General features: G+C 41.3%; 2 protein-coding genes across 3 annotated transcripts in view; one reads left to right on the top strand and one right to left on the bottom strand.

Moving 5' to 3' along the window:
* The window catches only part of LOC307159786 (uncharacterized protein), a 68,438-nt gene that overhangs the window by 24,286 nt on the left and 28,689 nt on the right, over positions 1 to 15,463 (top strand). The window lies entirely within an intron of this gene.
* bmp16 (bone morphogenetic protein 16) lies at positions 5,699 to 13,961 on the bottom strand. The gene is made up of 3 exons (XM_079874314.1): positions 13,472 to 13,961; positions 8,454 to 8,785; positions 5,699 to 8,077 (listed from the first exon to the last, which is right to left on the bottom strand). Exons 2-3 carry the CDS (start codon positions 8,776 to 8,778, stop codon positions 7,137 to 7,139), a joined length of 1,266 nt encoding a protein of 421 aa, XP_079730440.1. The 5' UTR covers positions 8,779 to 8,785; positions 13,472 to 13,961; the 3' UTR covers positions 5,699 to 7,136.

Raw genomic sequence — 15,463 nt, 5'->3', positions numbered from 1 at the left:
TTCAACGGTTTCTTTATAGCAGCTTGAAAGAACACATATTGAAGGAGTAAACTAGCCCAAAATCTCAAAACTGACCACTGCATGAAAAATCGATGTTTTTGCCTGCCGTGTCTCACCTTAAAAATGTACTAAAACATTATTTTACATTATTATCTCTCTCTGGCCCTAAACTAACCAGCTCTGACCATTTGTGACAATGGTTTCTACAATCTACTTAGGCTTGCAAAGCATTTGGGAACAGCAGCCCAGGCTGTTTTGTTGCTGTATCATTAAGACTTCTATATGTCTGTGTTAATGCAGCTGATGTTTGGGACCTACAACCGTGTTTACTAATGCTGTAGGTGCAACTCAAATTTGGACTCTCAAAACATTGGTTGACTCCAGAATAGTCTCAAATTGGGGGGACAATCACTGTTGTGTGAATGTATGATTGGATCACGTCCAAAGTTGTTGGCCTTGAGAGTGGATCCTGAATGCTGAATAGCTAATATATGTGGCCAATCACAAGATGACAAGGTTGAGACATCATACCTTTGCTGATGTCTGAATAAGTCATTTTTGTAGCATAGTTTCCATAAATAGTCTCGGGGAACTGTGGAGGAAGCTCTAGTGTGTCTGAATTAACCTCATTTTACAAAAGGGCACATAAAGTTTTGTTTTCCACACTTTGATCCCTTTAAGGCTTACTGTTTGCAAAAAAGCAGGTGAGTAGGTACATTGTGAACCACGGTCCAATTGGGAGCACATTGAGTAACTGCAATTCATCTTGGTTGTATTTTTATTGCCTTCTCCACAGAGAGTTCCTGCGAGGCTACAGGAGCATCTGGGGCTTGCAGACAGGCACAACAACTGAGTCAACAAAGGCTGAGCCCGGGGTACCTGTAAAAGTTCTACCTGAGCCAACCTCTTACTCTAATATTTTGGTGATATATCTCCCATAGCATCCACTTAAAGCAGGGCACTGGCCGAGCTACACATAGTCTGGCAGACAAACCTTAGAGAGAGAGAGGGGCAAGAGGGAGGAGGAGCAATGAATGTGAATTCCAGCCGAGTGGGGATAGCATCCGCATCACAAGACACCTGTAAAAACATCATTTTTCATCTGGGGCTGTGGGGGAAGGAGCAGACTAAAAATGGGAGAGAAAAAGAGGGAAGACTTTCGGTTGGTCCGTATGCATGTGTGTGATTACCACCAAGTCCTTGTCCAGGTTCTTGCGTCAGGTTTCCACAGTCCACAAAGCCATACTGGTCCGCCCAGGAGGCAAAAATAGAGACCTAACCTGCTTGATTGGTTCTGGGCTAGCTGGTTTACCAGCTTAACAAGCTGGTTGAGACTTCTTGGCCAAGGAGTCATTACAAGCTTGTTCAGACGCCTCAACCAGTGTCCCGAACACGTTTGCGATCATTCTCCTGGACGTCCACCTTCCTGCAGACTTTAGTTCCACCTGGAAGTTCCTAGTAATACCGAAGCCCTTGATTACCTTGTTTAGGTGTGTTTCATTAGGATTGGAGCCAAACTCTACGGGGCATTGGTCCTTGAGGAGCAGGATTGGACCTCAGCTTTTGCTGGTCTTTTTAGCAGCACCATTTAAGGCAGTGTTTCCCAACCCTGCTCCTGCAAGCTCACCAACAGTACACATTTTCAAACTTTTCCTAATCATACAGACCTGATTCAACTCATCAGCTCATTCGAAACTTCAAGACCAGACAGAAAAGAGAGACATCCAGAATGTGCACTGTTGGTACGCCTCCAGGAAACAGGGTTGGGAAGCACCTTATTTAAAGTACAGCACACCACCTATGCCCACCTCCATTCTTTCTAACCTAGTGTTAGATTTGCTCTACATTACCTTCCTTGTTGGGTTGACTTCTGGAAGCTCCTCAAAGCCTCAAGAATTAGCCTTTGTTTTATGTGGTTTTGAGTCTAAATGACTCTCTCAGTTGATATGACAGATTCTCACCTTTCTGGTAGGAATATCCTATGATCATACAAGTTAGGCTCAATTGATCATATTTGTGGCATAATATCATCACAACTGAAAATAGTTTCAACTAATCCCTTAATTTCTTCCTTTAATGTTTGGATTGTACCTGTGGTAATCGAGAACATTGTAGGGCACTCTTCTTAGTCTTGATAACTATAGACAGCAGGGATTTTCCCATAGAAAGACACTGCAGCAACGTAATGTACTGTTTTTCTACATCGACTCTGTTCAGTCATCCTTCATTTATATCATTGTTTCAAAGCAGCTTTACAGTGATAATAGAAAATTAAAGTAACAGATATTGTTTTGGCTTTACAGCAGCTCTAGAATAATGTTATTGTCCAGCTAAAGTTAGTTTTGATTGATTCACTTCCGTTGCAAAGATTATTAGTTTTTAACTTAACTAACACGACACCGTTCTAACAGAAAACCCTTAACAGACACAACAACAGTGCCTGGTGGCTCAGGAATGCAAACCTTGAAATAGGTTCCAAGGTACAACCGTTAAAAAACGTTATCATCTCCGCGTAAACTTAAAAAAACGTGAATCTGAAAACGCTGACGGCGTGCGTATTACATGTTTAGTCCATAGATATGCGCGTTTGAATATATATGTGCTTAGGCGTGTAGTCTTTCCTTACAAATTGACCTCAACAAATTACTTGTCTGGCCTTAAAAATGTATAATGTCTGTAGGTGAAAACACATAAGAAAAACCTCAATGTTCCACCCAATTCTTTTCATGATTAAGAATTATTTATGAAGTCAGTATGAACCAGATGTCAGAAAGAGTAACATTACATAGTGTGCTTTGTTGCATAGACCTTTGGTGTCATTTGAAATGCGGTAGTTAACTAAATTGAATTGCCAAATGACAGTGCTATGAATCCTGTCTGCTAAAATGGTTGGCAATAAATGTAGTCTGACCTATACTTGGAAAGTAAAGAGGATGGCCTTTGATGAAATAAATGGGAACGTCGCCTCTGCAAAAGGTTGAAAATGAGCACCTCACACCTATTAATTCTGTTCATAACCTTTAAATGCATATCCAGGCCAATTATGGTTTTGACACGTTGCAGACTACTTGGAACAATGTTTCTCCTGATGAGAAATAAGTGTAAGGGTGGTACTAAACGGAGGAAAAGATTGTTCTTTAACCTCAAACAGAATGTCTAGGGACCGTTTCACACATCATCAAGTCTTTAAAATAGAAAAAAAAAATTACCCCTCACACCTAGTGGGAAAACTCGCCCAAACCATGCAGAATAGTTTTTGCTTGCTTGGTTAAAAAAAAAAAAAAAAAAAAAAAAAAAAATCTAGCATGTCTCAAATTTCCTGGTTAAACATTCTCACTTTTGGTTAGTATATTCTTGAAGAAAAAATATTTTTGTTCAGTGGCTGTTGGTGTAAAATGGTAATAGTTTTAAGGAGGCTTTCAGTAATTCTTCAGCTAGCATTAGCATTGCTGTTCTTTGTGTATTTTAAGTACCAATACCACGATAATCGTCCGAGTTTTAGAGAGCGATCTGCACAATTGTCAATTCACTTACCTGTCCAACAAAAACTGAACCAACTTGGGCATCACTACTCTGGATTTTCTCCATCATCGTATTTTTCCATTTGTGTGTGCTCTGCCGATATTTCTGCTAGTTTTTTTCTGCTTCTTTCACCATACAGATACCGATCCTCTAGTTGTCTCTGCTGGTAAAGCATGATAATAAGTTTGTTCCATTGTCAAATCTCTTTGGCATTTTGATAAATATGGTGTGTCACTTCATTTCAGCATGGTGAAATACATCGAGGGGGGTGAACTGTGCCATACATTATTAAAACACTTATTATAGAAAACTGTTTTGAGTACAGTCTTCATCTCATGAGAGTTAACATTCAGGTTAACATTCAGGTTAACAATTTTCCCAATAGTATTTTGACAACCCGGGTTGCCAGTTGGCGAATGTAAGCCAGCAAACAAACTGGGATTGCAGATTATACCCGACTAAAAAGCCTCACCATCCATCTAAAAAGCTCTATGACCAGAGGCATATTAATACACGGACAAATCAACTCATCAGGCTCATCGCCTTCCATTGTCAATTGCACTTGTTCCTGTTGTGTGTCCTCAAACTGGCAACCCGCGTGAGCATCGAGACTTAGGACGGGGAGAGGGAAAAGACTCTCTCCATTTTTTTTAATTTGGACTGCAGTACCCAGTTCAACCACTAGCTGTGAATATTACATACTGCACCTTTAATGTGTTTTTAACTACTGAATGCAACTTTAAACTTGAGTACTGAACACTGTATCACTTCAAAATGTTTGTTCTTTTCAGACAGCATTACATTGATAGAAACCAAATCGGTGTGTTGCTCACCAACATTATGTCTAGAAGGGTGGAGATTTTATGCACTACTGTTTGAATACTCACAGTTTCATTCTGTCTTGGCTTATGCCGGGGCCTCACTGATTTATTTGTCCGCCTGTGGGTCTCTGAGCAATCTGCAGCTGTTGTTTACAGTAAACATGAAAAGAAAGATCACATAATCACAGAGGACTAATTTTTAAGGGGACTAATTAGCCAATTATGAATTTTGGGTGTTGACAGCTGTGTTCATCAAAGATTTTTAGGGTGGCTAAGACGAAAATTGCCTCTAGTTAGCAAGTGTAAACTGCAAATAAATAGATGAACAGCACAGAAATTGCTTTCTTGTGGGTGCTCTATTGGTGTCAATGGGCTTTGTTGATTTATGGCTGTGAGAATGTGCTATTATATACACGTATGATGTCAAGGCCGCTGCAGTTCAGTTCATAGGTCAACCTGACCCTCATACCTGGCAAGATAAGCCCTGTTTGTGATGGCAAACAGATATGGGGATGAGAGAGAAGACATCACAAGTCAAAGGCCATTTTCCTGCTAGTATGTGGTTTTATGTTACTTGAAAATGTTTCATGTAGGCCTAGTTCTTCACAGACTCTTTATGGTGTGGAACATGTGATATCTATTAAAGAACAATATATAAGGTTGATTTGGACAGCTCCAGCTGCGGTTTTCTAATTCTGGATTGCTGGATGTTGTGACCATACATACTGTGGTAGAAATGTGTCAACATATAGATTATGTTACATTTCTAGAACAATAATTATACCATGATATATACATGATATGTACTGTTACAGTGATATAAATTCATCCAAACCGTAAAGTAAGATTTTGGTCATATTGTATTACTGAATGAATATACATCACTCTGTCTGACACGCACACACACACACACACACACACACACACACACACACACACACACACTATAGAAAATAGATGGCACACTAATGAGCTGTCTTTTCTGTAATTTTCAATCTTTATCTTTCAAGCCTAGCCTGGTCTCCAAAGGTTTATGGAACTGAGAATACTGAAGTTCTTCTCATTTACTATGAGACTAATGAACCACAGCCAAACATAGAGACCACCGCAGATTGGGTCCAAGATCCTCTGAAGGATGAAAAACAGATGTTAATGAAAAAATAATCTATAATGAGACCTGATAAACTGACATTTTACAGAGTGAGAGGACTCTTCCTATCACTTCAGAGCCCTTCCACCAGATTGCTTTCTACAAGTCCCCTGCTAAAAAAGCATCTTAGTGTGGTTTTACTGGTCTTACCTGGTATAAGCTGGTCTTCCAGTCTGACCAGATGACGAGTGCCCAAAACCAGGCTGGTTTAAGACTTATTTATTCATTAATTTATTTATTTGGGTATAGTATACACAATAATGTTAAGTGGCAGTTTTTTACTGAAATGTTAACCACTGCATTTCATGAAACGTATTCCTCCAAATTATGGTTTTAGGAAAGCAATTCTGAAGAAGAGAAAAGTCAACGACTGAGACCATTTTCTTAAAGAAAATTTGATTAGAACTGCCGGATTAGTTTGCTGTTTATTATTACACATTTCACAATGGCTCCAGACAATGTCAGACATTCTCAAGGCTTTTGTTTAAACTGCACATAAAGCATCATACTAAAATATAATCAGCTATTCATGACAGAACATCGGAATTTTTTTGTTGTTGTTGTTGTTGAACTTAATGTCTTTAAATACTGACAGTTTGGTCAACACTTGTGTGATAGCTACATGATGACTGAAGACACAAAGTTATGTATAATACCATTTAGCAAGCTTGTACACCTATGGCACATAACATAACATTTGGCACCATATCTTGGAATGTTTAGGCAATTTTCTTTGTTTCACAAGGCTTCTATTGTAAGGGAAGAGCCCTCATTGTTTAGTCAATGCCAATATAAAGCTGCCATGATTCAGTGCTGTGGTTTTACAAATAATAGATGAGTAACACCAGTTTTTACTGGCTTTAAATGGATCTATAAGGCGTTCTGGTACTTATATATCTGCGGTATTTATCAAGATTAAATATTCCATATTTTTTTTGCTATTTAAATAGATATATTGACGCATTCTTAAATTAGATTTACTTACTACCACAGTATTTGTATAGCAAACTTTTCTTTGGACTGCAACATACATAAAAAGAACAGGTCACCATAAATAATATCACTAACACATTCAGACAATAACATCATAATTTCTTGGTGTCAGGATTTTTTAAATAGCTCATAAGGAGAAGTGCCCCGTACTCAGTTATAGTCTCTGTCGCAGTGCATACTTTGAAGTTTCATTTGCTACCAGAGATGAAGAGTTCAATATTCTTATTGTCTTCCCTCGGGTTTAAGTCTGTCCAGCACCAAACGCTCAATGAGAGTCCTTGGTCACTTCTTGGTCCCTTTCAGTTGTCGATGATGTGATGTTTATGAGGGAAGGACTCACAAAACAGGAGCAGGATGGACACAACAACAAGAACACCTACAAGACAGAAAGCTGGAGTGTACTACATAAGACGGAGACATCACGTTTGGACTGAGTGCTTATAGTTCACACAAACACAATGCTTCATTGGACACAAGAAGTCAAAGCTGGGTTCCAGAGGATTATGAGAAGGTGCTCATGTTTTTATTATGACCGTTTTACCTCGCTTTCTTTGTCTCTTTCGGTTTCTTTCTGACTCACTTCCTGATTTTAGTCCCTTTTTAGTTCTCTTTTCCAGTCCATCCTTCTCATTTATTCCATGAGTATCTTGCTATCGACAGCCGCAGCCCTCCACCACCATGTCTTGATAGTTTTTCAACACCACACGTTCCTCCTGGTCCAAGTAGAGGAGGGCGATAGGGCTAAGGGCCGTCGGCACACAGCAAGCCCGCGGCACGGCCCCGTTTACAGAGTTGACCAGCGTCTGAACCATGGCGTGGCTAGATGAATTCATATGGTCAGCCAGTGGGAAGCGGCACTCTCCAAGGCAAAAGAAAGCATCGTAACCGGATGGGGCTACGATCCATTTATTCCAGCCTACATCTTTGAAGTCCACGTACAGCGGGTGCCGACGGCAGCGAGAGCGGGAGAGTCGTTTGAGCTTGGCGGCCCTCCCGCCATTTCGTTTCACTCTCCTGTCGTTCCGTCCCACCCGCCAGCCTTCGTCAGAGCCCTGACCCCTATCACCCTTAAACCTGCCCCTGCCCTTGCCTCGCCTGCCAGCAGGGGTCCGATTTCTGAGGGGCACAAAGGGCTCGCTGCGCCCATCATGGCTGTAAGTCACCAGTAAGGGCCTCTGCCTCGCCCAACTGGGCTCATCTTGCCCCGTGTACCTGCGCACCCTCAGGTGTCTCTCTTTAGGAAGACTGCTGTTATTATCAGCAATAACATCCAGAATAAAAGACAGGCTCCCTGACTTCTTGGGTAGATTGTGAAACACTTCTCCATCCAGGGGAAAGGTTTCCCAAAGTTCTGCACCTTTTCTATCTCTAGTCAGCCGGCGTGAATGGAGCAGTGTGGGTTTTGATGCTGGGTCACCGTTGGAAAGATAAAGGCTGGCCACGTGAGAACCTCCACTAAACCCTTCATGAAGGAAACGCAGCTCTGCCGACACCACACTCTCTTCTGACGGAATGGAGGACAGATTGAAGCCAATGTGAATGCTGTCCACTGGTGTTTTCTGCTCTTCTGGAAGACTCAGCACTGTAGAATCTACACAAGAAAAAAGAGAAAGAAAAAGTTCTTAAGCTGTAAAATACTTTCTTTCCATCGTGATCAAACACTTGATCTCTACGCAATGGCATAATTGTCCAACTAAATAATAATTGCACATAATTTGCTAGGAGCACTTATGAAAATGAGCCATGTTCTTCTTAACTTGTTCCAAGGTGTCTACGCTAATGCCAAGACTTGAGTGAAAAATATCAGAACATTGAATCCACAGGTAGCTCTTTCAGTGGGCATGCTGGCACCTAAGGCAGGTTAATTGACTTACACGTCTGTGTGCTGTGTTTGCGGTAAAGTTAGCTTTTTATCACTGCCAAGGGAATTGGTGTTCTCTATGATCTAGTACAATAGCTGCTCATACCTGTGTGGTGAAAGCAGCGGACTGTGTTGGCTCCTTGCACATGCTGGGAGGGGTAGTTAAACTCTGGGTCTTCAATGAGATGGTACTGTTGAGTGTGGAATCGATAGAGGTCGAGAAGATATTGGGGCACCCGTGCCTCCTCACTGGGGTTGGGGTGTGACTGAAGGCCCAGACGGGTCAGCAGGAGGTTCTGAATGGTGTGGGCCAAACTAGGCTCTAGAGGGCTGGCCAGGTTTCCATGAGTCTGACTGGGATCCTCCTGGTGTCCTGATGAGGCTTGAGGTAGCAGCAGGATCATCAGAACCAGAAGGCTAGCAGGGAACATGTTGGACCTATGAAGAGAGGGGTAAAAAGAGGAGCCATTTTGAGACTGCTGAAGATATTTTGATTATGTTTGTTTCTCTTTTCTATTTTGGACCCCATTGACTTTCATTAAACAGGGAAAAATGTCAGGTTTGGAACGAAACAATGAACATTGTTATTTTTGGGTGAACTATCCACAAAACCTGGCTTGAAAATAATAGTGGTAAGAAACGTAGTGATATTATAAATCCATTCACCATGGTAATTGACCATTTTAGCTTTAGCCCGTAAGTCTTTGATTTCCCTTATATGGCAGGTGATTTATTGCTAGTACTTTGGTTTGCAGCATGGTAAGGAACTTTCACTCTGTATTTTTGTTGATTTACTGGTATTTGTTATTTTGGAAATGGTAATCGCAGAAACAGTGCCATAAGGAACCACAGTAAAGTAGTTTTACAGAGATCATGGCCTGTGGTGTTTGATTTAGAGGTCTACAATAGGCCTGTTAGACCAATTCATTAGGCCTGTGTCTCTCAAGTTAACTTACCTGACAAATGAGAATAACCTTGGACATCCAGCATTGGTGCACTGTGTTCTTGAAAAGCACACGCCTAACTTACAGTACATTCAAATTTATAATGCGTTATGTTAGGCTATGTTATGCTACGTTATGCTAAATTACATTACTTAATTTACTGTTTATAAAACAGATGTTATCATTTTAGGATGGTTGTGACTCGTAAGGCATATGTTCAATCTAGAGTGATTATAACGTTCAGTATATGATGAAAGCAGATTTAAATTTTGCAGTTTGATTATGTGTCTTTGTTGATGCTGTGCCGGTGACCCAAAGAGAGAGACTGATTGTCATTTGTGTGTCTAAAACAGCTGCTTGAAAATAATCATTAGGTTAAAAGTTTACAGATTGTGTCTGCACACTGATGTTTATGGTAGTGACAAACTTAAAGTAAATCACCTTTCAAAAGTAATTTGAGACTGGGAGGTTTAGTGCTGTGATGGTTTATTGCTGGGGGGGGGGGGTTCTTCATACATTTATCCCAGTCTATACATATTTGCAAATAATTTTGTGAGCTTTTGAAGAGTAAAATAAAATAAAGCAACAAACTGACTTTTATTCATTAAGATATTCTCTGATATCTTGTGCAATACAGAACTCGAAGAGGAAGCAGTCAGAAATTTTACAACTTCCATTTGGAAAGTTTAACATAACTTGTAAAGCCTGAATTCGGGCCTTGTCTACATCGCTCTGTTACCTGAAAGGAAACACTGGCGCACACATTCAGATCTCCTTCCTTTCAGTAAGATCTAATTGTTACAAGCTGTCATCCATTAGTGGCGAAATCTTCTCAAAGTGAACTATTCTTTCCATCGGTCTCAACTCTAAACCTACTTAAGCCTTCAAAGTGTCCTTTACAAATATGGTGGAGTTTGTAGGAGGTGTCAGAGGGCTAATACGAGAACTCTCAAATGGTTCAATTAACCATCAACAGGTTAAATCAGCCCAAACGACTTTGACTTGAATCTAATTACATTGGAAGTCTACACTGTAAAAAATTTCTAACCCTCCCAAATCAAAAATTTCAAGTGACCGATAACATCTAAATTTTTCAATTGGCCCAAGTGAAATTCTGTAAATTTAATTTGATAATTTACAGAATTTCACTTGGGCCAATTGAAAAATTTAGATGTTATCGGTCACTTGAAATTTTTGATTTGGGAGGGTTAGAATTTTTTTTACAGTGTATGGGACATCTATTGTATGCCTGGCCTGTAGTCCTTCTTTATCACTGTAAACACACATTTTGTCTGTTCTTACAAACCGAGGGACGAGTGTAAATGATTTCTGTGGTTTTAAAAGTATCTGTGGCATGTAAGGTTTGTCTCATGTTTATCCCAGAAGACTCTTCGACAAGGTGCTGGGTGGTCTCACCGGGGCCAGAAACACTTACAACTGAGTCAAACTAAGTGTTCTTTTGATGTAGAATCTGCTCGAGTCAGGACTTGCTGAGCAGCGACTCCTTTGGGAGTCTAGGATAACCCTCAGCTACAGGTGTTAAAACGCACTGGAGAAGCGGATGCATACCGTCCTCTCGCTGTCCTCTGTCCCCTCCCTCTCGCTCACACTCATTCACCAAACTCCAGCCAAATCCTCAGAGGACACACAGGATAAGACAGTCCCCCACGCCCACAGCATCCGGCAGTAAAGTAGATTAAGTGGCTTTTACCCATCCACTCGATTGTTCCGCCCCGTGGGACCTCACCGAGGTGTAGCTTCCAGACGGAGCAACTCTCCTGAATGCCGCCTCCCCACTAAAACTTCATTAGACTCCTTTGCTTCTGTCTTCTCCGCAGTCCCTCCCCCCATTGCTGTGTGTTCATGCTGTATGTGTGTCATGGTTTCTGTTGTGATTGGATTCAACACGTAATAACTTCCTCTACAGGGAGAGCGGTAATCAGATGGAGGGGGCGGAAAGAGGCGTTTATTAGACCCCAGAACAGACGACAAGGGGTGACCCCGGCAGAGAAAAGGTCGGCCAGACTCGTGCCATTACCAGAGCGATGTGACCTGCTGACCTCAGAAGTGGAGGGCAGGGTGTCCTTGCATCCACTTATCTCCTTCAGCTTTCTTTCCACATTTTTTTCCCCTATTTTTATTCTTCTTATCAGTTCTCTTCCTGTAAAGCATGACTTCCAGAATTGATATATTGTTACATAGTTCTAGGAAAGGCCAGTTCTCTCTCTCTCATGTTTCCCCCCTTTGGATTTACCCAGAAGTCAGCAGTGAAGGGCCATAGGGGTCATGGTGCCTCTGCTTGTTGCTGATTTATCCTCCACCGCTGTCTTCATGTTTCACATTTCACTCCGTACCCCGATCCCTCCGCTCTCCTTTCCTGTTGTTCTTCCTTTCGTTCATTCCCTAGACTGCTTCTCCCCGGCTCGCTCCCCCCACATTTTGTCATTCTGTCCAAGAAGGAACACTCTTAAACATGCTCTACTTTTTTGGATGCAAAGGGTACCCGTATTTATTTGCCCCCCGAGTTTGAGCGCCTAAGGCTTGAGAGAAGTCACAAATGGTTGAGCTGTGCCTCTGTTTTGCTGAATTAAAGAGATGAAATCATTAGAATAATATTGCAGGTAGACCGCAGGGCAGTTTTATTGGGGTAAATTAGCACAGACCTGTAATTTATCCCAGCTGGACCGATTAAGAGATAATGACAGCGGCCCAGACCTCAGATTGTGCCCCATAACATTCACTGGAACAGTCCTCTGTGACAACACACACACATGCATACACACAACCCACTGCTACAGACTGTAAGACACACTCCAGAACTCACTGATACTGCTATAGAAACATACACAAACACACATTCTGTGCAGCTTGCCAAAGGTTCAGCTAAGAACAGACTAAAGTGGTCTCCAAGGATGAGTAGTGTAGACCAGACAAGACGAGACATTTCCTCCCAGAATCCTCCCCTAACCCCCACATAACATTCTGTTATCAATTTGACCGTTTTGGCGGTCCTGAAACCCTCAGACAGTTTTGTATTATTATCTGGCAAACGCTGAATGATCTATTTTAGTTAACGCAACATTGTAACATCCTAAAAAACATACTTTTTTAAGCTCTGAAATGACGTATCAAAACTTCCCTTTTTTCTGCCAGATTGTGTCTTTTTGATTTATCCAGTTAGCAAATGACTTGCCTGTTTGTTCGCTATACATTTTATCCCCCAAGCCAAGAGAATATATTCAACTCTCTTCCCGTCCTGGACAGCATCTACTCTCCAGTCTCTTCTTCTGAATGCTCCAGCAAGGAAATCTTAGCAGCTTTTGCATGCTTTTTGCTTTTCATGGAAACACTGATCTGCCTGTTTCACATGTTCTGAGGAAGCATCTCTGCTATGAATCTGTCAGTGGGTTTGGAGAGCAATGCATGTGAATTTTTACCACAGAGCAGACAGTTTGATGAGGAACGTGAAATGGGTGGTTGGTTGACGTTTTGAATCAGATTTGAGTCACACATTGCAGAACATCGTCTTGTACGTCTTGTCCAGTATCTAAACATCCTTAAAACAAGATAAATTGACTCGAGAAGAAGAATTGTATAAGATAAGACTTGTTCACAGTAAATAAGCAGTAAGTAATATGTGTATGATTTGAGCTCAAAACGGGAAAAAATAATATGCTATGTGTAAGAATATAAACTTAAAGGAATAGTTCACCCAAAAATGAAACTTCTGTCATAATTTACTCACACTCAAGTTGTTTTAAACCGGTATGAATTTCTTTCTTCTGTTGAACACAAAAGAAGATATTTTGAAGAATGTTAGTAACCAAACAGTTGATGGGTCTTCTATTTACTATTGAAATCAATGGGGCCCATCAACTGTTTGGTTACTAACATTCTTCAAAATATCTTCTTTTGTGTTCAACAGAAGAAAGAAATTCATACCGGTTTAAAACAACTTGAGGGTGACAGAATTTTCATTTTTGGGTGAACTATCCCTTTCATATTAAAGATATACATTTTTAAATGTTCTTACATAATTTTACGGCTGAAAGTCAATGTATCTTGTATAAACCATGTTTAAACTGGAAAACAAGACAAACACTTCATAGAGTCATAGTTTTACCCGCGGCCCATGATGTTGCAAGCGTCAAGGTGTTCTGCGGTGGAGGGTAGTACTCACGTCCAGGTGAAGTGGGAGGTGTGCAGAGTCCATGGTTTGTCCTTGAGCTCCAGCGTTACAGACCCTCTCCTCTCATTCGCTCCTGAGGACGGAGTGGACGCCGTCTGCCTCTGCTGGATTAACTTATGTATCTGTGGAATAACGTGAGCCTCTCCAGCTTGTCCTCAGGCACTCATCCTGTTGAGAGTGTTGGAGAAGTGCACTCTTTAAAAACATCCACTGGTTTTCTTGTGGCTGACTGGATGCCGTTCTTATAGCAGGACTAGGATGCAAAATAGCAGCTGAGGGGAAAGAGAGAATGAAATGGAAGAGAGAGGAAGAATTGGAAGTTTGTGCCGGCTAGTTTTCCTCTGTCCCTCTGGCTTTGTAGCTGACTTTCTCCCTTCCTCTCTGAATCTGTCTGTACTTCTCTTTTGCGCTCTCCTCCCCTTTTTCCTCTCTCGCTCTCGCTCTTGCTCTCTCTCTCTCTCTTTTACCAGCTGGTAAACTCAGTTAAACTCTAATTGACTTTCCTGTCCATTTGGATCCTCCCTGATAGTGATGTCACCGATGCCCCCTCCCTCCACCCACCTCTCCAAACGTGCAACACACACACACACACACACACACACACACACACAAAGATAAGGTCAGGGCTGCTTCGGATACACAGTACAGGTCAGATTTCCATTTGCAACTTTACATTTGGGTCTAAATGTTTCTTTTGCAGGAAACAGGAAAAAACATGAAAGATAAAGTCGAGCACACAATGGGCGGCACAGCCAGTTGATCTGACATTATCTGAGCGAGTGTTTACTCTGGAGTGAGTCACGAAGGTGAAAGAGAACTAATGATGATACAAGATTAATTCACTGTCATTGGTGCTAATGAACAGCCAGAGGGTGCCAGGAAAACACATCTATCACCAGGAATGGAGAGAGAGAGACGATAATAAGTGCAAAAGGAACTTAAAAAGAAAGAGAGACGAGAGAGGGAGCAAGGTGCGCTCGTCCTTCCGGTGGGGTGGACTGCATTGGTATGCATCTGGCAGGGCAATGAGAAAATGTCTGTAACCTCACAAGCATCGTCTGACAGATTGGATTGCATCTGTTGAATCAGTTGAAACACCCCCTTCTCAACACACACACACACACACACACACATACAGAGAAGCCAGTTCGCCCATGCAAGGACACTGCTTTCCAGAATCTTCTGTGGCACACAGTATAGGACTTTTTTGCATTGGACGTCAAGTGCAAATCAGTATGCCAGAGTAAAAAATCAGACATTGAAATTCATTAACATGTATGTGGAGCTTGACACTGATTTGAATTTTACATATGGCATTTGTTTGTGGTGAGAGTTTTCAGTTTGGGAATTTTGAATTTCGAGTTCTGAACTTCTTCATCTGACAATATGAATTAAAAAAATTCTCTAATCTGAATATTTGCAAGTTATTTCACCTCTAATGAAATAAGCCACTTTTCTTTGGTTAAATGTCATGTCTAAAGTATATATATATTAAAAAAAAACTTACAAACATAAAACTGAAACTACAGTCTGAATTGGAAACAGCGATGCTCTCTGCATCCAGTCTTCACTGCAGGTAAAACCACACTTAATGATGAAGTCAGGGTCATATTTAATTTTATATTGTGTAGTTATAGTTATCTGGATAATGGCATGTCATGCAACCTGTCTAACCTGTCCTAATCTAACCTAGTTCTCCAGACTTTTCTTTTGCCCTTTCAAAACAGACATGCCACCCATTTTTGGTCAACGAGTTTGTTGTTGGAAAGACAACCGTTGGGTGAGTGAGGGAGGGAGTTTGTCTAGAAATAAAAAGGAAGGAAAGCGAGTGAGCGAGCGAGACTACTGTTGGATGATAAAAATGAGGATCTTCCTGTAGACTTGCGCTCTCGGTTGATGTTCACAGCCTCTGTTTGAAACAGAGAGAGATGTCATCGGCCTCACATTTCCTCCTCGGAGTTGGGAGAGTCTTCTGCATTCCGG

Source organism: Squalius cephalus (genome assembly GCF_949319135.1).
Source record: "Squalius cephalus genome assembly, chromosome: 6".
In the NCBI taxonomy this organism is placed as follows: Eukaryota; Metazoa; Chordata; class Actinopteri; order Cypriniformes; family Leuciscidae; genus Squalius; species Squalius cephalus.
Note: the sequence above shows the minus strand (reverse complement) of the source record. Positions and strands in the feature narration are given on the sequence as shown.